At 35.4% G+C, this 26,476-nt stretch overlaps 1 protein-coding gene across 4 annotated transcripts in view; it reads left to right on the top strand.

Moving 5' to 3' along the window:
- The first annotated feature begins 944 nt into the window (after positions 1 to 944).
- itsn2a (intersectin 2a) overlaps positions 945 to 26,476 on the top strand; it is a 34,913-nt gene continuing 9,381 nt past the window's right edge. Inside the window, exons 1-18 of one of the 4 annotated variants that reach the window (XM_052534343.1) lie at positions 945 to 1,101; positions 11,465 to 11,525; positions 15,349 to 15,441; positions 16,565 to 16,628; positions 17,236 to 17,399; positions 17,871 to 18,062; positions 18,266 to 18,326; positions 20,217 to 20,359; positions 20,469 to 20,532; positions 20,711 to 20,848; positions 20,936 to 21,024; positions 21,486 to 21,785; positions 22,617 to 22,750; positions 22,901 to 23,041; positions 23,631 to 23,715; positions 23,866 to 24,005; positions 25,658 to 25,893; positions 26,186 to 26,427. In XM_052534343.1, the coding sequence (XP_052390303.1) occupies positions 11,519 to 11,525; positions 15,349 to 15,441; positions 16,565 to 16,628; positions 17,236 to 17,399; positions 17,871 to 18,062; positions 18,266 to 18,326; positions 20,217 to 20,359; positions 20,469 to 20,532; positions 20,711 to 20,848; positions 20,936 to 21,024; positions 21,486 to 21,785; positions 22,617 to 22,750; positions 22,901 to 23,041; positions 23,631 to 23,715; positions 23,866 to 24,005; positions 25,658 to 25,893; positions 26,186 to 26,427 (2,293 nt within the window). In that variant the 5' untranslated portion in view covers positions 945 to 1,101; positions 11,465 to 11,518. Of the gene's footprint in view, positions 1,159 to 11,464; positions 11,526 to 15,348; positions 15,442 to 16,564; positions 16,629 to 17,235; positions 17,400 to 17,870; positions 18,063 to 18,265; positions 18,327 to 20,216; positions 20,360 to 20,468; positions 20,533 to 20,710; positions 20,849 to 20,935; positions 21,025 to 21,485; positions 21,786 to 22,616; positions 22,751 to 22,900; positions 23,042 to 23,630; positions 23,716 to 23,865; positions 24,006 to 25,657; positions 25,894 to 26,185; positions 26,428 to 26,476 lie in introns of all 4 variants that reach the window. The other 3 variants (XM_052534344.1, XM_052534342.1, XR_008148602.1) reach the window with 3 other exon arrangements.

Below are 26,476 nucleotides of genomic sequence, written 5' to 3'. Positions count from 1 at the left end.
ATTTTGCAGTTACCCTACTGTTCAAAGTTTGGGATTAGTAAGATTTTTTTTTAATGTGATTATTACTTTTTATTCAGCAAGGATATATTTTTTTGTAGCTTTCTAGTCACGAAATAAATCATTAAATACATTAAAATAGGAAACTGTCATAATATTTCTTAATATTACTGTTTTTACTGTTACCATTTTTTGTTTTTTATTTTTATTTTCAACAAAAAAACAGAGAATTTGGTAGCATAAGATACTTTTTTTTCATTTTAAAAACATTTTAAAAATCTTACCGACCCCAAGCTTTTGAATTGTGTGTATGAAAAGAAAGAGGCAGTTTTTAACAGCAAAACTCATCTCAAGGTGTTGTTTCTACATGGAAATCATGGGTTAATGTTAACTGAGAAACTGAGATTTAGATTATAAACACAGCTGTTAATTTGTACTACAGATCAAAGACTATTAAAGAGGAAATACATATTAATTTAATATTTATTTTCTCTTTAATATTCTAGTTAATATACTTTTAATAGTCAATAGTTTGTGATCACAGTAATACTTAAACCAGCGTGAGATGGCTTTGGAGTGGTTCTGAGAACTTTTCAGCCCAAAGCCTAACTAAACCCAGGCTTGGACACCAGCAGACGAATTTAGGCTGTTTTTTAGGCTATGTTTTTCAACAATGTTTTAATACAAAAATTCGCAAACTTTTGAAACAGCTGGTCAATGAACATCTCGCGTCAATCCTCCACTCAAAGGACTCAAATCAGTGACTGGCCTTTAATGTCCAGGCGTACTATTTCAGTTCAGATCCTCTGCTTGATATTTATAATCCACAGCATGAACTTGTGACACTATTTTAGCTACATGGTATTTTTTCCAAGATCATCTGGAGCCGCTCTTGCTAATCCTCGTGCACATCTGTGCAGCTCGAGCGCTACGGAGGGCGAGCGCGCGAAGCTCCGCCCATCCTGCTGTCGCCAGTGACGGCAGCCCTATCGCTTGTGGATAGTGAAACAACGCCGCAGTCCGCGATCTGCAGTGACTAGGTTCAGCCGAGCCTTAACCTGGATACCAAAGCCACACATCGCCCCTTATCCGAGGATATTTCCGGTAACGCCGGTTCTGTTTTTATGAAATTACAATAACGCTCTGTCGTTCTCTTTCACGGTAAGCATTTATCTTTTGCATGTAGATTATTGTGATGTTTGCAAAAAGGATGCGGTCTATTGTTAATATTTATAAATAGCTTAGTCTATATGTTTTATGTTTAATGAGCATTTTTTAGAAGCTTAATAATTTTGTCAGCGCAGTTTCGGAACAAAATCCGTAACGTGTTCGAGAAGGAGCGGAATCGCTGTCATTGATTTCAATCACATAACGGTCAAACTTGTTGTGCAGGTTGTGAACTTATACCGCAACTCAATCCCGTTTAAGCTCTATAATTACGGCGAAACATAAAAGCTGGATCATTGTAAGTGTTTCCCAGCGGGACGCTGAAAGTGTACACACCTGTCCCACTATAGTGCACCTGCCTCCAGGATACCTGTACATCTACAGTGACCCTCATCATCCAGCCTCAATCCGTAATGAAAATGAACTTTTATCTATTAACGCTTAGTGCAGAGTTCATGTTTCATTGATGTTATAGGATAAAATGAAAATTCATTTTCAACATTTATTAAATTTGCCAATTTTACAGTAGTAGGCTATTTTATTATGCTAACTATTTTTGCTTTTTCATGTTTATTGTCTCAATGAGGTATATACTGTTTGATTCTCAAAATATTACATTTGGTCCCAGTCAACCCTTGAAAAAAAAAAAAATATATATATATATACATATATATTGTTTGGCCCTTATTATGTTTACTGGGGGGAGTGTGTTATGTGAAGGCATGTTTTTAGCATACAATGTTAAGATCAGCTATGAATTAACTATTCTTATATTATACTGCATATCCCAATCAATCCTGAAGCTATAATGTAAAGAGTTATTATTATTATTTTTTTTTAATGATAATACCAAAGATTTTTTTTAAGTAACACTTTCCAACGAAGTCCCATTAGTTAATACATGAATGAGCAATACAGTTGTTTCGGTGATAATCTTTGTTAATGTTAGTCCTTTAAATAACATTAACCGATACAGCTTTTGATTTCAATGTACTAGTAAATATTAAAATTAACATGAAATAATTTTAATAAATGCTTTAGAAGTGTATTTATTTTTATTTAATGTTAACTAATGTATTTAAGAAATGTAAACAGAATTGATCCCTGTTGTAAAGTTTTACTGATTTTTGATCAGGACACAAGCTGTGAGTCAGAAAAGAAACGTACCATCCAACACCGGTTTCATCATGTCGTTCATTAGTATTACTCAGAACGTACTCATAAGATTACCTTGTAATGTTAAGTGTGACCCAGGCTATTTCCTTTGAAGTTTTTTTGATTCACAGACTGTTGTAGAAGTAGGTTATGTAGTGTGTGCCAACCACCACATATTCTCATAACTCTCTCCCTCCAAGGCTACCGCTGATAATCAAAAGCACAGAGGCTACAATCTGTTTCGGCTCTTGCATCCTCTCAGTATGTGGGGCATGGGCCAGTCGCAGTTGTAAATAACCTGCGTGATGAATGGACGAGTCTGGTCAGGGGAAATATGCTGATTATCATTTATTTTCTCTTATCGGTATGGTGATAAACTCACCACTGTTAAAGACAGTACTTCAAGATGGCTGAATTTATCATCATCAGTTGTTGTTAATTTCCTGACATACATGGATTTTCATCAGTGTTCTGGAATAATGCTGTGTTGTCTTAATGTTTGGTTAGATTCTCTCTGAGATTTTTGAGTAAATGTCAGTAGAGTTTATACTTTATTGTGATTGTCTTTGGAAGACGTAAATCCTTAACAAGTCAGAATTGTGCTGACATCACATGCAAATGCAGGCAAGTCCATAAAGTATCTGTGCAGATGACATAATGTCCTGCAAGATTAATAATGTTCATGTATACAAGATGCATCATATTTGCTGTACAAATCGCTTTGCACCATCGCTTGGAGTCAGTGAGAAGAATCCTGATAAAAATATATATTTGTTTCCACAAAAATATTAAGCAACATAACTATTATCAGCACTGATATTTCTTGAGCACCAAATCAGAATATTAAAATGGTTTCTGTAGGATCGTGACGCTGAAGACTGGAGTAATGGCTGATGAAAATTCAGCCTTGCAATAAAAGGAATAAATCACATTTATTAGAGACTTCTTTTAAAACCATAAAACATTTTTTTTACTGAATCCAAACATTACGTGTACATAATGTATATGTATCGATGTCTTAGAGTGCATCAAAGAAAATGAATTAAAATATTGTGAATTTGACTTAAAAATTAATTTACATAAACTCAGAGATGTCATTTGCAGACAGACTGAATTAAAAGTGCTTTATATAAAATGTGGATGGCTGACGTGCCATGCTTTCTATTTGAGTTTCATATCTCATTTGATAGATTTTTCACTCTTGAATGCCGTCCGTCCATGTTCTGTGCAAATATTGGTGTGTGTGTGTGTGCGAATCTCCCAGAGTGAACAGGGTGGAGTGCCCCAGAAATATGCTTTAAATGTCACACACACAGAGAGGATAGCTTACTAGAGGATGTTGGCTGCCCTAAATAGTAGTACTGTATGTGTGTGTGTGAGAGAGTTTACCAATGAGATATAAAGAGGAGATAAAGGGATAAAGAAAGGGAATGAAATGGTGTGTGTGATGTGTCCTCAAAACACTTTTTAATATAATCAAAACTGCAAGAGTCAAATTCTCTTGCGTCATCCAGAGATCCACAGTCTCGTACTGTGAATTTCAATGGAGTTACCGAGTTACAGTTACAAAACTTCACTACTGTTCTTGTTCACCTTCAAATGTAAAAAGTTTCTCAAAGCTTGTCGTGCACCTGTGTTAAGGAGAAAGGGAGATTCTGCATGGAATAAGAATGATGGACTTGTCTCTGAACTTAAAAAGAGGTTTGCAAGTTGGATGGCGGACTCGAGTAAAAAGAAGTGCAGTAGAGAAGACAAGTGGTTCCTTAAACGTGCGCTTTCAAGAGAACGTGGCCCCTGCCTTCTGTGCTACTGTTTATACATGCACACACATGCTGTGAACTGTGAGAAAAAGCATGCTAAATGGAACTGAAGTACAAGCATTATTTGTGTAACTCCACTTTAGATATGTGTCGGTGATGAAAGCTGAGAGGTATAAGATCTGCTGCTGCTGCAGTTCTCCTGCCTACATTACTATTATTAATAACGTGTACAGAAATGTACTTGGAGTTCTTGCGATTGCCGTGTTTAGCCTAATTCCCTTCAAATCCTTTAACTTCATCTGCCGGCCATCTTCATAAAAATAGTTGGCAGCTATTTTAATGTATTTAATGGAGATGTTCAATAGTGAGGTTTAGCTTGGGGTTTAGTGAAGGTGGTACATTATATATCTAAAAAAAATGATAGAGCATTAACCTATTTGCTCCACTCACCAGACGTTTCATTTCAGATCTGCATCAATACTTACAACCGGTGTAATGAATGCTGCCAAATTTCAGGTAAAATTAAACATGCTTTTTGTGTAAAAAGTTTCACGAGACGAGCAAGAACCAACACAATAACATTTTGCAGGAATGTTATTCCAGTGAGCGTTGCAAATTTGAGGTAGTGAGTTCATAATTAAAAAAAAAAAACATTTAATTATTAATATTCTTTTTATTTATTTAGTAAAATATGATCTGTACAACATGAATTGCACAAAGTTTTTTTTTTTTAAGCTGCTGTAAATACAAGTTCAAGTAAGGACAACTACAACAATATTTTGAGCTGGTGTTTTTGATGAGTCATACAACTGTTGTCATCCTTATGTACAATAGCAAGATATTAAAGTTTTTAAAGCTCACAGTGTTTTCAAATTACATGGTTAAGGTATGCGTTTTGGGTGGAATTAGTATTGTAAAACTGTCACCAAGCAGTATTAACCACAGAGCTTCAGTTAAAACCCATGGCGAATTAGCCTACCATTAGAAATTTGCCCCAAATTGACATTGCAAATTAAGTGGTGCATGCAGTTTCCATCTTTTTAATGGGGAAAAACTAAAAATCTCCAAAATGAAAAGATTTAGTTTCAACAATGGTACATCAGTTAAATTAATATTCGTAGAATTAGCATTCATTTAGCTGCCTCACTTTTCACCCGAGGATACGCTGCTGTTCATTTTGCCAGCGTCTGGAGATTTGTATGAATATGAATCTGCTGATCATTCAGATATAATATAGGATACCACTCTATTTTATTTTGTGTTGGTGTTTTGCTGCTCACTTTCACCTCTGAAGCATCGTTCAGTCTCTGAATGGCTAGTGTGGTCTCTCCTGGCATGTTTCATGGGCTTGTTTTCTGTGTGGACAGAGGAGTCCTTATTCCCCTTCTCTGCACAAAGCATGCTGGGTAGAACACTCATAACAGACATGTGCTCTGTGAGGAGAGTGATATGTTGAATGCTGATTTGCCAGTGCCGCAGGTGTCCATCACTAACAGTTCAAGGGACATTTTTATGAGACTGTGTGAGATAGTGAAGTATAATGATGGAGCAGACCGTCCTCTGGCACAATGAAAGAAAGAGAACTCACACTGGTGGACTATAGCGTTACCTGTTGTCCCTCACATGAGTGTTACTAAATGTGAGGTTTGGGGCTGTTTTGACTGAAGGATTTTGGGTGGGGTAGCATGCTAGTGTGTGTGTATGTATGTGAAGGAGAGCTTGTATATCATGTTCCATGGCTTGAAGGCTCAGACTCTGTTTGCAGTTGTAACGCCAACTCTGGGCTTACACATACACAAACACACATTCACACTGCATGCATAATAGTGATTTTGTCCATGTTGCCACAAATGAGGAAGCATTCTAGGTAACAAATGCAAATTAAAGGCTTTCTAGTACCCCACAGTAAAACTCAAAATCTAATTCAGTACTCCTCTTGAGAAAAAAACAGAAATGTTGCTTTTAAATCATAATCATAATCATCTAATTTAGCATGCTTAAAGTAGTCATCATTACACATTAGACAGCATTATCAGTGCTGTGGGTTTAAAAACCAGACTGAGCAGGTAGCTTCATCTGAACTGGCCAAGACATTTAATGTTGAGAAAATAGGAAATATACACATAAGTTAACATTATATATGCATGTGAAATATTAAATATTCATGCGAATTTATATGAACAAGTGTAATTTTTATCATTGTCTGTATTGTCTATTACATCCTTAATATATAGATATACTTATTTTATTCCTATTTCTATTGCCATGTTGGTTTTAAAGTACAGCTAGCCTATATTATTTATTAATAATTGCTATATGTAGTTTTATAATAATAATTATTTCAATTGTGTACATTTAGGTTTAAGACATCCAAAAGTATTATTTTGTCAGTTGCCATGACCAAATCCATGACCTTGGTACCAATGCACTTATGAATACACCGTCAAATATATAGCTACCTGTCCTTGTCTATACTATCATTGTTAATATAAAAAGACTTACTGAAGGAAGAAGAGAAGGAGCAGTTTCTTTCTCTGTTTCTCTGTCTAACTTTTTCTCTCTGTCTGTGTTTGTAGTGATCAGTTTGTGTATATGTGTATATGTCTGAATCTCATGCAATGCTTTCTCAGAGCGAGACACATTTGTGTGGGTGTAGAAATGTTGCTGCTGCCCATCTTAAATTTATTGCATAATAAATGTGAGACTCACAGGGACGACTTTAATTCTAGTTAGAAAGGTCATTGCATAGATGGATGTGGGTATTCACTTGAAATTATGATTCTATTCATACAGATTTGAAGAGTCACTCCCAAAATCCCCAAATTACATTCTGGCCTTTTAAATACTGTCAAGGCAATAAACTAACAGTTGTGTTAACATTTGATTGATCCTGAGTGAATTCGGGTATAAAATGGGATTAAGCACTCAGAAGAAGAGTGACAATGTATTTAGCTGCAGTGTGTACATGACCAGAAAAATCAAGAGAGGTATATTAGAGTTGCTCTAATAAACATGGATCTGCAGGCCGTGCTATCAGATCACTGATGTACAAAGTCCTCTCTTCTCTTCTCTCTCTCCTCATCTCTGCAGCATTAGACAGGGAGACTCAATTGAATTTTCAATCTAGTTCAGTCTACATGAGAACAATGAAATTGAGAATGGAATTTAGAGCGCAGTTTTTAATAAGCAATTCATTCTGGGTCCATTACACCTATGAATCTCTCATCCACATCCCGAGCCACATTTTTTAGACATCCTCACTGTGAAGCAGCAAAATTTCTGTATTAAATAATAGAAATGACTCCCTCCCTGATTCCCGTAAACACTCTCCAGTTATTGTGAGCAATGTGTCTGAATGGACTGTAGATGATATTTGTTTGACTGTGTGACTTTATGCAAATTATGGGGGATTATATAAAACTGATTTAAAAATGAACCAAAATATTTCCCCTGTTCAACTAATAATGACATTCAAATATCAGTTGTTGACTGCGTGCTACAGTATAAATGAGCTCAGAATTAGCTGAAAATAAAATGTTTTTTTTTCTTTATCTTTAGTTTTTTGCTTTCAATGGATGTTTTTTCTTTCTCTTTTGTACATATTTGACAAAAGTTGAATAGCTTTTAGCTTTGAACAACATATTTAAGTTTGAATATATCTCTCTTATACTCTTTCTCTCTAATATGTTGTAGGGAAGTTTTTCTGGAAATATTGTCCAGAGCCTTGCACTTTTAAATGTAATTATGACTATTTGACAACTTTCTCTTGTTTTGTTAAGATAAGTATTTTAACTTGAATTATAAATGGAAATTGGAAACACAGTTCTTTAACTTTGGCCTTTAGCTTTGCCAACAGAGAAACTTGAGCATATATTCATTTTAATTCCCTTATATTGACCACCGGAAGAAAATCGCAGTTATATTTAGGCCCTGAATGAAAGAATTGGGTCCAAATGAATAGGAACATTTTTTGTATGTGTATAGAGGGATGTGGATGTGGTTGTGTGTTAAAGGATTTTGTGTGGTTTGTGTGTTAAAGGACTTTGTCTTCTGAGATCCACTTCGCCTTCCTCTCATCTTCACTCCACTAGCTTGACGAATTGCCTTTTGACCTGTGTGGACTTGTTGTGATATATATTAAGACTGAAACAGAAAATTGCCATTACAGCGAATAATAATAATGGTAATAATTATAATCATTTAATTATTTTTTATTGTTGTTAATATTATTTAAAGCTGGTATTCGGTGAGGTGTTTGGAAGAGCTATATATTAAAAGTCTAAGTAAAAGACTAAAGAGCATTCTTATGTAGTGAAAGCAATCACAGCAGGCTTAAGAGGTTTTGAGTTTCAGTGTGTAAATATATGAGAACCCAATCCAAACCACAGATCCTGTCTGCCTCAGCTTTCAGCTCTTTAATTTATCCATCAGTCTATTAAACCTCCATTCATTGATCTGTAATAGACTCTGTATTTGCACACAATAGATTACTAGAGGACGAGAACCCTGGGTCACACCTTCCCTCTCATCACCTTCATCTCTCCTCTCTTCTGCCTCAAATGCCAATCTCAAGAGTGTCAGCGCATATTAAGATGAATGATACAAAGTATAATTTAGTGGGGTTTTAAGCATTTCCACAAATTATATTATTATTATTATTATTGCTGATTTTAAAAGTAAGTTTGATATGCCACAAAGCATTCCTTTTGACTATGGAAATGTTTTATAATGAACAATAAGATCAGTCATAGCAACATGTGATGGATAGATTTAAGGTCAAACAAGCCTTTGATTCAACAACATGACATGAAACCCTTTTTTTTTTCTTTCTTAGAATTGTTTTCATTATGCAAGTACAAAATTAAGAAATGAAATCAAGATGAACATAGGCCTTTATATTTGCACTGTACATCATTGCACTGTAAAGGGGAACTATTAACCTCTGTAGTCTGCAGGAATGAATGATACTGTGCTGTTCATGAATCATATCACAGAGATAACGCTCTAAGCACGTAAGCCTCGGTACTGCTTAATGCAAAACTGATGATGCCTTTCTCCTTCATTCGCATTATAAATTAGAAGTCTAGACACAAAGTAATGGGAGAGGAGAGAGGGAAACAGGATTCGGAAAGGAACTCGAGCAGGGACTCGAACTTGGGTCACTTTTCATTAAGACAGTGAGAGAGTTAGAGCTCAGAAAAAGGAATAGAATTAGTAGATCAGACAGCATATTTTGCGCTATGATGTTTTGCATTATTTATTTATGCTATTTAGTTGGTTGACACTTTTGACTCGAGAAACTTGCTGTTATTGGATTGCAGCCTGCTGGTGAAGAGGTAATAAAGGTACCGTATACTGATGTAACGGTGAAATCCTGTGCTAAAATGTAATTTACGCATAAAGCATAGATAATCCATCAGTCAATGCTCTTACAGAGCTCGGATTCTCCTGGGAGCCATAAAAGCACAACATTGTGCATGCAATAATGCAGGGCTGTTTTGTAAGTGCGGACCTTCTAAGCTGTTTGTGGCATTGTAAGTTAAGATTCCTGTGCTAAGCAGACAGAAAAAAAGGACTATGAAATATGAAAATCTTTGTTTTTGTCAATGATTAATGGTAAATGTAAAAGAAATACCTAATGTGAAATCAAAGCGCATGTTGCAGAGTGAAGAGCTTTGACAATTTTTATCTAACCAAACTTTCTAACCAATAATAATTGTAATAGCAATGATCATTTATTAATATTAGAGTAAATGTACAGTTTACACTGCAAGGTTGGAATGAGAATTGATTGTGCAATTTGGGCCTCTAAACTTTCTATATAGTAGATATGTGAAGATTACTATTTCTATCATTTCTAACAGTTAGCTCTGGTCTTCAAATTTGATTGGCTTAATGACTCAGTAACAAGAATCAGAAACGAAGCTTTACTGATAATACTAAATACAGCGATCTGTAGAACATCAGAAGTGAGTATTTTTTGGTGCATAGCACTTTCTCAACCAAGTGATAATCAGATATTTTCTGCCTTTGATGTAGCAGACTGATATAACAGTATTGAAGCAAATGAGGTTAGTCACTGGCAGGCAAGGACTAATTAGCACTTGAAAAAGTAGATTCAAACACTCCCAATACTGCAGGAAAATTTGCTGACAGCTGAAGTGCAGAGATGTGCTGATTTGTATACTAATGCACTCTAACATAACGGAGCAGATACTGAAAGATGTAATATTTTGTCTCTCACTTCTGAGTGGTTAATAACCGAGCTGCACCACTACTGCCTCCCCATAGCAGTGGCTCAGCTGAAATACTGCCAATCCATTTGAAAGAATTCCAGTGACTTCTATTTAAAACAAATGATAAATTATGGAATTTGAACTTATATCAACTCTGTGAAATGGCTCTAAAGTAACCATTGGACAGACTGATATTGAACTGCTTCAATATCTTTTTCTTTGAGAATACTACAGAGAAATGCAGTAAGTGTTAATAATTACTGTAACTGATGGATTGCTTTTTCATAAACCTATATGTTCCCTGAAATGACATAACTATCAAGTGTATTAATATAAAAAGCTAAACTTCTTGTTTGAAAAATGATTCAAAATGATTTAGTTTAGGATTTTATTTATGATTATATTTATGTTTGACCACACAAACTGAAAACACGTGACTGAAAATGCATGCAGTACATAAAACAAAGCAAAACTATACAGGACTATACAGGACTATACAGTATTTAGAGTATTATACAGTACTTTTAGGACTGACAATCTGCTGCTTTGTGAATGTAGCTGTACACACTGTAACTCACACCCTTACTGGACTTCTAGATTTTTCCAGTAATTGTTTAAATGGGTTCAGCCTCCTCAGATGTAAAGGGAGTTTGTGTTTAGCTTGTGTTTGTTCAGTCTGTTCATGGAGCACTGTCTCAGATTCAGCTGTGAGATGCAGGGCTGGTTTCCCAGAAAGAGCTTTAGAGCGAAGACAGAGACGAACAGTTGCTTTGCATTAGGTGAAAATGTTCAGGCAAAATCAATATCCTGTTTGTGTGTGAGTGTGTGATGGTACACAGGGATGTGGCTGGATGCTTGTGTGTGTGTGTGTGTAATGGCAAACAACATGATTGATTGTAAAATAGGAAAATGGATAGAAACAATGGGCAAAATATTCAAGAGCAGCTGAGAAGAGTTGCATCTCCCTTTGTTCAACCTTTAAAGCCCTCTTACCCATTCTCACTACTCTCTACTTGTTCTCTTCTTCCCATTTAGTCCCATTTTGACTTGTTCGCAGTCTCTGTCTTGCTTCATTTCGTTCATAGTGTGTCTTCTGTTGCTTGTCTGCATGTAAAATCCTCCTCACTCTCTTTCTCTCTGTTTCTCCAGATGAATGTTATCCAAAAAGTTGAATAGAGGGTCCCTCACATCCCACCTGCAATCATGAATGGTAAGAGCACAGCTTTTTTGTGTGTCAGAGAAATGAATTTTCTTTAAACACATTATAATTTACTTAAATTTATGTATTTTCAAACCCATGTGATTTTCTTTCTTCTGTGGAACTAAAAAGGGGGTGTAGCGGAATGTCCAACTTGGTCTTTTCTATATACAATTAAAGTGAATGGTGAAAATTTCACTTCATTCCTCATAGAGGTCTCGATGGCTTCAGACATCTTGGAATGTTGACACACTCTCAGAAATAAAGCTGTCACTGGGGTGGTAACTTTTCAATTTGTACCTAAAGAGTTCATTTTGTACCTATTAGTGCTTAAAGTGTACATATTAGAACCTATTAGGTACAAATTGTAAATATCTTTTGTGTTCTGCAAAAGAAAGTCACACAAATTTTGGACAACATGAGTATGAGTAAATGACGACAGAGGTTTTAAATTTGGTAAGAACTATCCCTTTAAAAGGATGACGAGGCTTAGACACAGCTCATTAGCAGAGCTGCACTATAAGAAAAACCTGAAAGGTTCTGGTGTTGAACAGACTTTTAGTGACGCCGTTATCAGAACGGTCACATTTCTTTTAGAGTCAGCATAGTGTTTGTACAGAACACACCCAGCTGAAAGTTGCTAATGACTGCTTCCCTGTTTAAATAGGGAAAGACTAATATTTGCATTAGTTTATTTTTAAATTTACTACAAATTTTACCTTGAGGAGCTATTTCTGCCTGATCTCAACCTTAAATGTAGTTTTGTAGGGTTTTACCTGTTATATTTTTGTAGGTGGTAATATTTTTGATTAAATAAACTAAGATCAAAAATGTTCAAGACTATAAAATAAAGTCAATGAATCTGAATTGTATACAATATGGAGCACATTTGTTTGTTAAATAAATTCAGAAATGTTTTTTCTAAATGCATGTTATTGATTTTGTATCATGAACGAATAATTTGTGCATGTGTTTAATATATGTTTAATTCTGTACAATAAATGTGTATGGTTCCGTGTCCAAAAACTTTGTAGTACATTTATACTTCAGTGAAATCTGAAGAAGGAACCTTTCAGATATACTGATTGAGACACCAGTCTGCTGTGGGTTAAGTCAGCTTTCACTAATGTTTTAATACAATATTTATCTTACAGTCCAAGATAAGCTAGACAAAGAGAGCAAGCAGGGTGAGTGGAGTTTGTCTAATAACTTAGGTGTGTTTCACTTTAAAGTGAAGCAAAACTAAGGCATTTACTGTTTAGACACAATTTCCAGACATTAAGAAAATCTCAGGTGGGATTTTCAGATCTGTTTGCTGAAGGCAAAGCATTAGGGTGGTAGTAAAAGTATGAAAGCTGAGGTTGCAGGTTTAAATACTAGTAGTTGGTTTCTATGATCAGTCATATTTGTGTAAATGGCTATATGGACTAAAGCTAAAAAGCTACATCATCTCAAATAAACGTTTATGTCAGCACTACGAGGAATATTTTGGATATGTTGAGGAATATGTTCTTTGTGTCTGCGAGGTTATTTGGTATCTGTGTATACTAACTCTTTTTTATTTTTATTATTATGTATGTGTTTCTGTCTAAGCACTAATGCTAAATCAGCAAAAAAGCAAACCTGCTACATTTTCAAAACAGAGAAACTCTAGCATCTAGAAACACTTACACTTACCTTTTTTTTATATATAGCTAATTGGGCCAGAATAAGCAATAAACCTTGGACATGTTTCACTGTGTGGACTGGAGGGATCAAAATTTCTCAAAAGAGTACCTGAATACTACATCACACAGACTCCCTGATTCACACACTGTCACAGTCTTTTGCCACGTTTCAGTTTTAGGAGATTGTGGTACCGTTTGTCCTTGACTTCTCTGTAAAAGGTACAAATAACTAGTTGGTGCAGAAAGTAGTGCTGAACAATTATTTTTGTTGTTGTATCCCAATAATTCCACCCAAAAATTGAAATATGTCCTGGGGTTGCTTTTAGGCTCACTGACTTAACATTGAGTGTCTCTGCCTCTGGTATCATATGTGCTTTACAATAGAATGACATTGCAGGAAAGAAAAGCTGTGGATTTGTTACTGCAAACTGTTTAAGCAAATCAATTTTTAGCAGATCAGCCTATACAGTGTATCTGTTTTACAATGTTAAATGTTTTTAAATTGTTGTTCAAAATGTAAAGATTCACCATCAAAACGTTGGCTCCCATAAGGTGTTCAGACTCACGTAAAATTAAAACAAAACTGCTGACTATTAAAATACTAAAATTACTAGAGTCACATGAGTTCATACATATTAGAAGTACTGTTCATTTCTTTAGAGCTTAATTTTTTTTAAAAAAATTTTTAAAGGTTGGATTAATTGCTCCTTTTTAGTCATAAAAAGTAGCTCCATTTTCCTAAAGTAAAGGCCGATTATTGTTAAATAGTTTTTATCTTTTGTCGAATTGGCTAAATTTACGTAAAGAAAGACATCATGTGATTTAACAGACCTGCACTTAATTAATCATGATGGCCTTTTTCTGAATCTTATCACTGCTGACAATGCACAAAACATGAACCGGAAGTAGTGTGTTTCCTCCCCAGAGAAACAGAGAGGCTGAGAAAGAAAGAATGAATAAGAGGATGTGTAAATTTTTACCCCATTCTTTCATAAAAGGAATAGTTCACCCACCAAAAAATGTACTCACCCTCAGGCCAACCAAGATGTAGATGAGTTTGTTTGTTCTTTGGAACATATTTGGAGAAATTTAGCATCACTTGCTCACCAACTGATCCTTTGCAGTGAATGGGTCAGAACGAGTCTTCAACCATCTGATAAAAACAGCACAATAATCCACAAAACAAATTCATTATTAGGATGTTTTTAACTTAAAACATTTGCTTTTAGCTCAAATATAAGTTCTCTAATCTTAATATTGCTTTCTCCACTGAAAAAGCTGTCTCGTCTGAAACAGGAGAGAGATAAGTTAAAATTCCTATATATTTATTATAAAAATGCAGCTTTTCACTTCATAAGACATTGATGGACTGGAGTTTTGTGGGCTACTTGTGAACTATTGTGATGCTTTTATCAGCTGTTTGGACTCACATTCTGATGGCACCCATTTACTGCAGAGGATCTATTGTTGAGCAAATAATCCTTAATTTCTCCAAATCTGTTCTGATGAAGAAACAAACTCATCTATTTATTGGATGGCCTGAGAGTGAGTACAATTTCAGCAATTAGCATATTATTGTGACATAATTAGTGTTAACTTTTTTTTTTTTTTATAAATCTGTATAATGTTTATAGGTATGAAACAATATTCTTTCTAGGTGTTTGAAGGAAACCATGTAGTCAGATCTTCTATTCAGCTGTATTTTTCAAATCAAGTACTGTCTGCACCTATTAAGAGTGGTGCCAAAACACCAGCAGGTGATAAAAAGCTTGTCTTCAGCACTATGTATGAAAGATGTGCTGAGATTGACCCACTTTGAGCATGGTAAGTGCAGCAAGTTGTTACTGGACACTGACATTTTTGATAGATCTTTGTGGGCTTGTTCTGCGAGATGGTTTACAGTAAATACTAAATAATGATCGACGGCGCTGTTATTCCATTAAAATCTGTAAAAAATGCAGCCTCTTTCCAGCCAGACAGCTCTAATGCCTAGATCACACAAGCCAACAGCCTTTGTCAAAGCACCAGACAATCTCTCAGAGAACTGGCAGGAACTTCAAAACCCAAAAAGGAGAAAAACAACAGATGATCCAGGATGAGATTTGAGATTTGACAACAACAACAACAAAAAATCCCTTTCACTTTCTCTGTCCCTCTCATTGTTGCAGGTGGTTTTAATATTTGGGCTATAACTCCAGAAGAGAGGGGGAAACATGACAAACAATTTGACTCTCTGGCTCCCACTTTGGGCTTTTTGTCAGGTAAGAACACGCACACATACATACAGTACTGTTCATTAGTTTTGGTATCAGTGAGAGTTTTCTTTTTTTAAATAAATGTATAATTTTACTCAGCATGGACAAAATTAAATTGATCAGAAGTACAGATATTTAAGATGATAGATTATAGTTAGTTACAGAGGATTTCTATGTTCAAATAATCAGAGGTGGGTAGAGTATCACAAAAATGAGTAAGAGTAAAAAAGTATTGGATAAAAAAAAACTACTCAAGTAGTTAGTTACTAGTTACTTTGGGTCATATACTGAATATCTATAGTCTATTTTTATTTGGATATATAGATAAAAAGTATTTAATGTATGTGTGTGCGTGTGTGCGTGTATATATATATATATATATATATAATATATCATCGTATTTTCAGAACTATAAGTTGCACTTTTTTCATAGTTTGGCTGGTCCTGCGACTTATATTCAGGTGCGACTTATTCATCAAAATTAGTTTGACATGAACCAAAAGAAATGAACTAAGAGACATGAACCAATAGAAAATCTTACCATCTACAGCCGCCAGAGGGTGCTCTATGCTGCTCAGTGCTTTTGTACTCTACACTGAAGACAGAGCCCTCTCGCGGCTGTAGACGGTAATGTTTTCTCTTGGTTCTTGGTTCTAAATAAATGCGCCTTATAGTCCAGTGCGACTTACATATGTTTTTTTCCTCGTCATGACATATTTTTGGACTGATGCGACTTATACTTAGGTGCGACTTATGATTTACTATCAGTGATGTTCTCTTCCCCAAAATTTACTTAAGTAAGAGTAAAAGTACCCATATTTAAATATACCCTAAAAGTATTAGTGACCCCAAAAATGTACTCAAGTAAATGTAACGAAGTAAATTTAACTCTTTACTACCCACCTCTGCAAATAATTACTGTTCTTTTAAACATTCTATCAAAACTTTCTGGAAAATGTATCGGGATTCTTAAAATAGCAAGCAGATATTGTAAGTTATAATGTTACTTTACAGTACTGATGTTTTTTTACTGTAGCATACATAACCCCCAAAACTTTTGAAAGGTAGTATACTATGCACATGCATATTATGCTCTTGTACAGTGCACATAACTTTTCTTTTTTTCTAGGAGATCAAGCACGAACGTTCTTCCTGCAATCTGGTCTCCCCACAGCAGTCCTAGCAGACGTCTGGTAAGTATACTCACACATACACACACCCTTAATGTTCTTCTGTTTTTCAGATGACCCTTCTCATTTATTTCCCAAAAATGTTGATGTAAATTTTAAGATCAATTGTGAAGCACTAGTGACACTAGTGTGTATTTTTGACTCCAAAGCATATCTGTATCCGTACAAATAACCTGCATTTGTATGTATGTGCCTGTGGGATTGTGTTTGCTTTTGCATGGCTGAATTTATCATAATATCATTTGAAATGAATGTGTGTTGGACAATGTGCATTTGTAGCCACATATGTCACTAGAGGGTGGAGGTTCCCAAATGTAATCTCTTCCTGTCTGCGGTTAGTCTGCTTGTGTAAACACTGTCGCCCATCCACAAACAGGATGTAGATTTACTGATACAAGGTACAGAATGTCTGATTCGAGTTTATAGCATTTGCTTGTTTTAAAATTCTCTTGTTTCATAAATAAATATGGTGGCATAACAAAGCTCACAATAATGCTGCTCAGTCATCACGGACCAACTTCTGGGTTTTCCTGCTGGAATTGTACATTGTGCTAGCAATCAGTGTTCTGTAAGCCACTTTTAATTAGAATGGCTGCTTCCTTTATTTCAGGGCATTGGCAGACATAGGAAAAGATGGGAAGATGGACAGATTGGAGTTCTCCATTGCAATGAAACTAATTAAACTGCAACTGCAGGGTCAACCCCTCCCGTCCAGCCTGCCAATCATCATGAAGAAGACGCCTACCCCTGCTATGACATCATCAACACGCTTTGGTATGAGATGATTGCTGGTTATGTAATGCCATGTGAGGTTTGTTTGCATGTATTATTGTTTTTTAAGACATGTATTATTATTTTTATATAAAATCTCAGAAATGTGTAAATGGCTGATATTTGTTTTGTTATTCAAATAAAACTGGAATAAAAAATGATGTATATAATATGATCTAATATATAAATATTAGAAATAAAACTTAAACTTAAAACTGAAAATTAGAGACATTGCTTTGGCAAATACCAAAAAAAAATAAAAAAAAAAAATAAAACTTAAATAAGTAGATGATTATCTAAAACTGAGCTGTAGATGAATGGCAAAAGAAATGAGCATGAACAGCTAATTATCCGATATACAGTTAAATGTTCAATATTTTACCAATTAATAAAAATAAAAAAATCAACCAATATGCTACCAATACATCATACAAAAATATTTACCTCATATAATCTGGCTTTGTTTTGTTTCAGGTATGGGTTCCATGCCAAATCTGTCTGCCATGTCAGTGATGCCCATCTTAACTGCCATCCCTGCAGCCCCTGCTATGACCCCTTTGGTACCTGTACCTGCACTGATGTCAGGTCCATTGCCTCAGATGCCCAACTCTCTCAGTGTGCAAGCTTTACCTAACGGCAATGCAGCTTTCTTCACACCAACACCAGGTACTGCAACCCTTTCTATCCTAAATTCATGCACAAACCACCATTTTGCACAAATGAACATTCAGTAGGCATTTACTATTGAAACCACATGCAGTGAAACACTAATTTATTGCATAATCTATAACTCAAAGTTAAATAAAACAAATTCATAACAAATTATGTATGTGCATTAAGTAATTATCTTTCTTCTTCGATCTTTCCAGCATTCCCAGTCTCCAGTGGTTTGAGTAAATCTCACTCACTCTTGGACCTTGGCTCTAGCAGGTGTGAACCATCCATACTAAGTTCAGCACCCCTGTTTGTATTGGAATTGGGTATAAAATCTTTTGCATGCAAGCGTTTGATTGTGTTTGTTTCAGTAAAAGCTAAAAAATACAGTGATTTTCTTAGAACTGCGCTCTGAGACACCCTGTTACTCTGGGCTGGTTTTGCCAGAACTAGAAGTTTGTAGTAAATAAGAGTGTATTTGCTGACAGAGTGTTTGAATAGTACAGCTGTCTCCTTGTATCTTAATAGAATCTTGTTAGGGTTCCTCTGAGAGTCATCCAACCTCCACGTGGTGGTACAGAAGCCTGTAATAAACCCACTAATTCCTGCTCAGTGCCACTGTGAAAAATTAATTCGGGTCTAGGGCTGTGCAATATATCTAATATACACAATTAATTCAGGATGATTATCCCGGTAATATAAAATTAAGCAACATCATGTATGACGTAATCAATTTAATAAACTTTTTAATTAGCCATAAACTTTCCTAAGTTTCAATTTCCATGGAATCTGTCCATTTAAAAGAATCATTTCAAAATTTAACCCAGCAAGTCATCTCTCAGAAATGTTCAAAGAAATGTTTTAGTAAAAATGTGTTGATTAATTAAATATTAAATATGCAGTGTTGTTTGAATGTATATGAATGACAATGATTAAATAGTATTCTCTTTGTGTTTATATATATATATATATATATATATATATATATATATTCAAAGAGTTTTCTTTATTTTCATGATTATGAAAATTGTAGATTCACACTGAAGGCATCAAAACTACGAATTAACACATGTGGAATTATATATGGAATTATATACATAACAAAAAAGTGTGAAACAACTGAAAATATGTCATAATCTAGGTTCTTGAAAGTAGCCACATAATTTAATAATTTTTTTTCTTCATCAGAACAGATTTGGATAAATTGAGCATTACATCACTTGTAACTAATGGATCCTCTGCAGTGAATAGGTGCCATTAGAATAAATCCAAACAGATAATAAAAAAACAATAATCCATAAGTAAATCCACTCGACTCTAAACAATAAATTAACTTGTGAAGTGAAACGCTGTGTGAATACTGAATATTATATATGAATATTATCAAAAGAGTGAAAAATATATATTTTTAGCTTTATCGCTCTGTTTGGAGGTGTATTAGCCAGTCACCAGGATGATCATTCCCCTCAGGTCACATAATCTCAGCCCACTAGTCGTCTAAGACATATCTCACATTCTAAACGTTCTATCTATCATTCCAGCCCATGCTGAACTGCAGAAGGTTGCTGAATCCTGTTAGCGTTGTCTCAGAATATTTAAAAATCAATAAACTTTCAGCAGAGAGTTATAATACTGCAGAGTTGCTAATAATTATGAATTGTGATTAAGATTTTAATGGTGCCTGTAGTGGTTATTACTGCACTAACAAGGATTCAACAAATGTTGCTCAGAAATATCAATTATAAAAAAAGTCCCAGCAGAATCTCACAGTACTGAAGGAAAAGCTGATCTTGCAGCTAGCCTGAGACCAGTTGTCTGTGTTTTATGATGGTATGGGTTATTGGTTCATGAGAGGATTATATTAGTGTTAATGAACAGCTGCTAAATGGAGCTCATTTGATAAGAATTTGCCATGCAAATGCAATTTCTGAATTCCAGAGTGCTTTACAAGTGAAAACTCAGGAATTATTTGAACATGCAGATTTGGAGAATAAAAAGGATCTGTATTTAGCATTAGTTGGTACATTCAAGACTACCATACATTTATTAATTAGGTGCAACATAAGGCCTTCATAAGTGCGTTTGTTTATAAATTAAAAGCATTACATATTAAATGATCACCTTTATAGAAAAACACAATAATCATTTATTTCTAAATTTCCACAGTTCTAACTCTTCCTCCACCACTTCCCTTGCGAGTAACTCCCCCAAAATGAATGCATCTGATTGGGCGGTGCCTCAGTTGTCCCGTCTGAAATACCGGCAGCAGTTCAACAGTCTAGACAAGCTGATGAGCGGATACCTGTCAGGTGATTGTGTGTTTGTAGATGTCAGAAAGAGGAGGGAATGGCTGTGTTTGCATTTGATAGCATCCCTGCATGCGTCTTAGGCATGACTCTTTTGTATGTTTGTTTGAAGGTCCCCAGGTCAGGAATGCCCTCACAGCATCTAACCTCACACAAACACAGCTTTCTACCATATGGTGAGTTCACGAAACAAATGTACTCATCATATGAATCACTCATTAATCTCAAGAAGAACATGTTTTGATGACTTAGATGATTAGGAACTGATTCATCTATTAAACATTTGAAATGCTTCCAGGTTAATCACAAATGTGTGTGCATGGGCACATCATGTGCATATATCTCTGTCTTCAGGTCTCTTGCTGATGTAGATCGTGATGGGCAGTTGAGAGCAGAAGAGTTTATTCTAGCAATGCACCTGGTTGATATGGCCAAGACTGGACGGCCCTTACCTCTGACTCTGCCTCCAGACCTTGTGCCTCCTTCACTCAGGTGAGACACACATAGACCCGCCCATGCTGGAATGAGTAAGTTATGGAGGAGACTGTGTTTATTCTGTGAGTGTGTGTTTGTTTGCAGACAAGTGAAATCATGTGACCTCCTGAACGGACCTGTTCCTCTGATTAACACTGAGCTGATTGAGCCAGAACAACCACAGAGAAGCAAGAGTAATGGCATTTTGCATATACATATACTATACATAGTGGATGTTAACAGATTATCGGCGACCAATATATCCCTATATGCTGAATAATATGTATGATATATGATATTTGTATTTTTATATTTTATTTTTAAATGATGCTATATGAGCTACACACAGAATTGCCAAATTTAAATATACATTTATTAATCAAAACTCTGTGTTGCCTTTTAAACCTGACTCTATAATTGACCTGTTTCTTTCAATGGTTAATGCAAATGATCCTTCCAAATATTGCTGATTCAGTCTCTTTTGAGTTTGGGTTGAAATAAAATGATTAACCTCATGATATAGTAGTTTTTTAATATTTAGTATTCAGATCATATAGTCATTTTTTTAATATACCTTTTCTGTTCTGTATTATACTGTTTTTTATTGTGTTGACTTTGATGACACTTACCTCACCTTTCTGTCTGTCTCTGTCAGCGTCATTTGAGGATAAACTAAAGGAGAATTTCCATAGAGGAAATGCAGAGCTGGAAAAGCGACGTCTGGCTCTGCAGGAGGAACAAAAGAGAGAGGAGGAGAGGAGGAGAGAAGAAGCGAGACGAGAGGACGAGAGGAGACGACAGAAGGAGATGGAGGAAAGAGAACGAAAAGAGAGAGAAGCCCGGGAGATGGAGCTGAGGAGACAAAGGGAGGAGGAGAGGAGGATAGAGAGACAGAAAGAGCTAGAGCGACAGAGAGAAGAAGAAAGACTGAAAGAATTAGAGCGACGTGAGGCAAGTGGAGCATGCAAGGGCAGACAGAGGTTGAACGACCACGAGAATGTTACCGCAAAGCCCTGCGATTTTTTCCACGTGCATATGTGTTGTATGAGTACATTGTTCATACACACGGGCTGTCAAAAGAACAAAAACGAAAAACAAAAATCATGATCCATTTCTTAAATGTTTGTAGTTAATACATTTTTGGTGAGTTGTACCAGTATCTGTAAATATGTTACGTCTAATCCGTCTAATCCTTTATATATGTTAAGGAAATATGTTGAGCTTTTTTCTTTTTTCTTGTAAACCAAACTACACATACAAAATAAAGCAATATTAATTTTGTGCATACATACATTTGTATAAATAATGTAATGAAGTTAATTTTGAAATATTAAGTTAGGAAAATATTGGTTGATTAAATCGTGCATAAATTAACTAAATTAATTAAAATAAAAATGAATTATTAATAAAGATCGGAAAGCTTGCAAACGATTATTAATTATGAATTACTGTAATTTATTATGCTTTATTTGGTCTTACATGAAAAAATGTAATAATTCTGTAATGCTGCGTTTCATCACACAAGCAAAATGTCCTGCTGTGATAAACTGTTATACTATATAAAAAAAGGAAAATAGATTAATTGCTTTAAAAAAAATTAATGGCATTAGATAGATTTAATTAAGTCATAGAGTTAACCGTAATATATACTGTACCAGTGGAGTGGATCCTTGCCCAGGGAAAAATGATGGGAGCGTAATTACGTAGTATATTCATGTCTGTATGAGTGATTAGACCATATATCTGTAGATTAACCTCTCCTTCTCTGTATCACTCTCTCAGGAAGTGGAGCATCAGAGGCGGATGGAATGGGAGAAGAGTAAACGAGTGGAGCTTCAGACACAGAGAGAAAAAGAGCAGAGCGACATACAGAGACTTAAGGACAGGAAGAGGAGTCTCGAGATGGAGCTGGAGGCGGTGGTCAGATTTCCATTTCTTCTTTCTATTTTTTTCTCCTTCCATATACGTTAGGTTCCCCATCCAGTCTCATTCTGAACATGCTGTTTTCTGTGGGACTGATGATTATAGTATATTAGAAATTAAAAACATTTCAGTCTTTTCGTCTCCTAGGGTAACAAGCATAAGCAGATCTCCGATAGGCTGCGGGATGCCAAGAGTAAGAGGCAGATCCAGAGGGCCGAGCTGGACCTGATCAATCAGAAGAGAGATAGTCGTATTACAGATATCAACTCCCTACAGTTACAGTTTGAGGTAGGTTTTGTTTTTGTTGCATGAATAGAATTGCATTTATTATTTTTCTACTTTCTTTCCATATTATCTGCTGTGCAAAATTTTGGCATCAGTAAAATGTTTCAAGAAATTAATTTTTATTCAGATGCATTAAATTGATCAAAAATGAAAATAAAGGCATTTTTAATTTCAAATAACTGCTTTTCTTTTGAATTTCTATTTATCAATGAATTCTTATTCAAAAATATTAAGCAGCACAACTATTTTCAACAATACAATTTTATTTTTTGTATTTTTTTGCACCAAATTAGATTATTAGAGTGATTTTTGAAGGATTATGTGAGACTGAAGACTGGAGTAATGACTGCTAAAAATTCAGCTTTGTCATCACAGGGATAAATTACATTTGAAAATATATTCAAATCGAAAAAACATTTATTTTTAAATTGCAATTGCATATTTCTTAATATTTTACTCTACGGTATTTTTTTTTAACAAATACTGTAAATGCAGCCTTGGCGAGCAAAATATATTTCTTTCAAAAACATGCAAAAAATCTTTCCGACTGCAAATTTTTGAACCAGTATTCTATATGACTGTGCTTTTTCAGGAAATTCAGAGGCAGATGAATCGTTTTGGTCCTGAGAAGCAGCGACTGACAGAGAGACTTCTACATCTTACCCAAAACAACTCAAGTGAGCACTCACATAGACCTGAAGCAATCAATGGATAGACGGATGGATGACTAATCTCATTTGTGTCCATTGCATCCCTCTTGAATTCAAGGTCTGGGAGCATTGATGTTTTTTAATGTCCTTCTTTCTCTCATTCTTTTACCCTTTCAGGTCCTTTGATAAATGACGTGAAACACAGTGTGTGCGAGAAAGATCTGAGCTGTCGGAAGCTGAAGGAGCAGCTGGATGTTTTAGAGAGAGAGACCACTGCGAAACTCTCACAAATGGAGCAGTACAACAGAGAAATCAAGGCCAGTGGCTTTGTGGCTTTGTGTGCCAGTGTAAATCTCAACAACATTTTACGTGCCGTGTTTTGATTAAAGCTAATTTGGGCTTTGGGTGGTGGCTTGCTCTCTTCAGATTTTTTAAATCTTAATGTCCCTGTGAGAGACTCACTAGTTTGCTGTTCTCCATGTTCCTGTGATTAAAATCTACAGTTCCACTCCCAGCCCCGAAGGCAGAGGATTTAGCACTTCATTACACACTTTCATATGTCACAGCTCACACTACTAAAGAAAACTCAACACACAAACACTATCACTAACATACTTACTGTGCCGGCTGGTCGGATCAGAAACCTGAGCATTGTACACGTAGTACTCAGCTATTGTTCAGTATATGTCTGATGTTTTCTGCTCCAAGCCTTTCTTTTTTCTTATTTGAGCCCACTTTTATCGTTTTCTTTCTTCCCACTGTATTTCTCCTCTTTCTTCTCTTCCTCTTTTCCCCCGACTGACTTTATAGTTTGTAGAAGTGGATGACTGTGTGCTTCAAGGACTTCTCTCTTTGCTGAGCTGCTTAACCAATCTCTTCCTTCTAATAAAGGTTGACCTCTCTTTATCTTTCTTTTACGCTCGCTCATCTCAAATCTGCCTGTCTTTCATGTCACCTTTCGCCCCAGTTCTTCTCCATGAAAGAAGTCTCAGTTTACCCATATTATACTGAAACGAGCTTCAGTGTCTGACCTCATGACCTTATAACATCTTAGTGTCTCTCTGTGCCATTTCATTTCATTTCAACTTATAATGGTGTCATTAATTACTCTAAAGGTTTCTACTCACTGCCCACAAACTAACTAACAAAAATAATTATATTTTTATTTTTAATGTTTGAAACATTTATTTTTCTATAACTAGTTTATGTGGAAGCAGCAATAAACTTACAGAGCCAGGGTCTAAAAAGTTAAACAATCATTAAGAATTTAAACAGTTATTTGCCCTATAGAACTGGCCTACAGGTATCTAAAATAAATATCATTAAAAAAAAAAAAATTATTTGATGTATAAATGAAATTAATACTTTTTTTCAGCAAGGATGCATTAAATTGATCAAAAGGGACAGTGACTACAAAAAAGAAGAAAAAAAGAAAACCTTTTTCAAATAAATGCTGTTCTTTTAAACTTTCCATTGATCAAAGAATCCTTATAGAAATGTACCACAGTTTTCACAAAAATATTAAGCAGCACAGCTGTTTTCAACACTGATAGTAATAAAATATGTTTCTTGAGCACCAAATCAGCATTTTAGAATTATTTCTGAAGGATCATGTGATGCCGAAGTCTGAAATAAAGGCTGATAAATAAATCAACTTTGCCGTTACAGGAATAAATGACATTTTTGAAATGTAATAAAATACAAAACATTTATTTTAAATTGTAACAATTAGTTTTTACTGCATTTCTGATTAAATATTTATATATTATATTTATGAAATAACATTAATGGAACAGATCATTTATAGGAGCTCAGTATTTTTCAGTAGTAGTAATTTGTGTTAGTTTTTGGCATTTAGTAAAACTGAGCATAATGCAATACCATATGTATTTGAACCTGCACCATATTATTCTAAGTGTTTTTGTAAACAGGATGTGTATGTTGAAGAATTGTGTGGGTAACATTGCAGGAGTTGAGACAGAGGCAGAGCCAGCAGCAGGACGTCCTAGAACAGCTCAGGAGGGTGAGGTCTGAGAAACTCAAAGAGCTACAGAGACACAGGAAAGAAGAGGAGGAGAGGAAGAGGAAGAACGAGGAGGAAGAGAGGAAGAGGAAGAAAGAGGAGGAGGAGGAGGAGAGAAAGAGAGAGAAGAGGAAGAGAGAGGAGGAAGAGAGGAAGAGGAAGAAAGAGGAGGAGGCTGCGAGGTAAAATTTCAATTTCACACATACAGATATACATATTTATCTACAGAGTTCCCACATACTTTGAATGAAAAATATGGAAATATATAGGTGTTATATAATTGAGACATATAGGCTTTAAAAAAAAAAAACATAAATTTCTGTCAACATTTTATAGTTTTTTTTTATATATTATAGTTATATAATATATTAATTTTATAATACAGTGTCATATTTCTATTCTCAGCAAATATTCCCCCTGATATGGCTAGATTAAACACCCACTTTTACCCACTCATGCTCATGTGTACATTAGACAGGCGAAGCTGGAGCTGGAGGAAGTGGAGCGTCAGAGGAAGTTTGCCCAGGAGCGAGAAGCCAAACTCAGGGAAGAACAGCGGCGCCAAGCCGAAGCCCAACTTCAGGAAGCCCAGGAGCAGGCACGAGAGAAAGAGAAGAAGAGGAGTGCTGAGGAGAGAGAGAGGGAAGAGAGAGAAATCAATGAACTGCCTGTACACACTCAGCCCTCCATGACATACAATAACACAGAGAACAAAAGTGAGTGTGTGAGGTGCTTTAAAAATGGCTTGTTTTCATTCACTTGGCA

The sequence above is a fragment of the Carassius gibelio genome, chromosome A20, assembly GCF_023724105.1.
Source record: "Carassius gibelio isolate Cgi1373 ecotype wild population from Czech Republic chromosome A20, carGib1.2-hapl.c, whole genome shotgun sequence".
In the NCBI taxonomy this organism is placed as follows: domain Eukaryota; kingdom Metazoa; phylum Chordata; class Actinopteri; order Cypriniformes; family Cyprinidae; genus Carassius; species Carassius gibelio.
The sequence above is the reverse complement of the archived record's forward strand: the minus strand, read 5'-3'. Positions and strand labels throughout refer to the sequence as shown.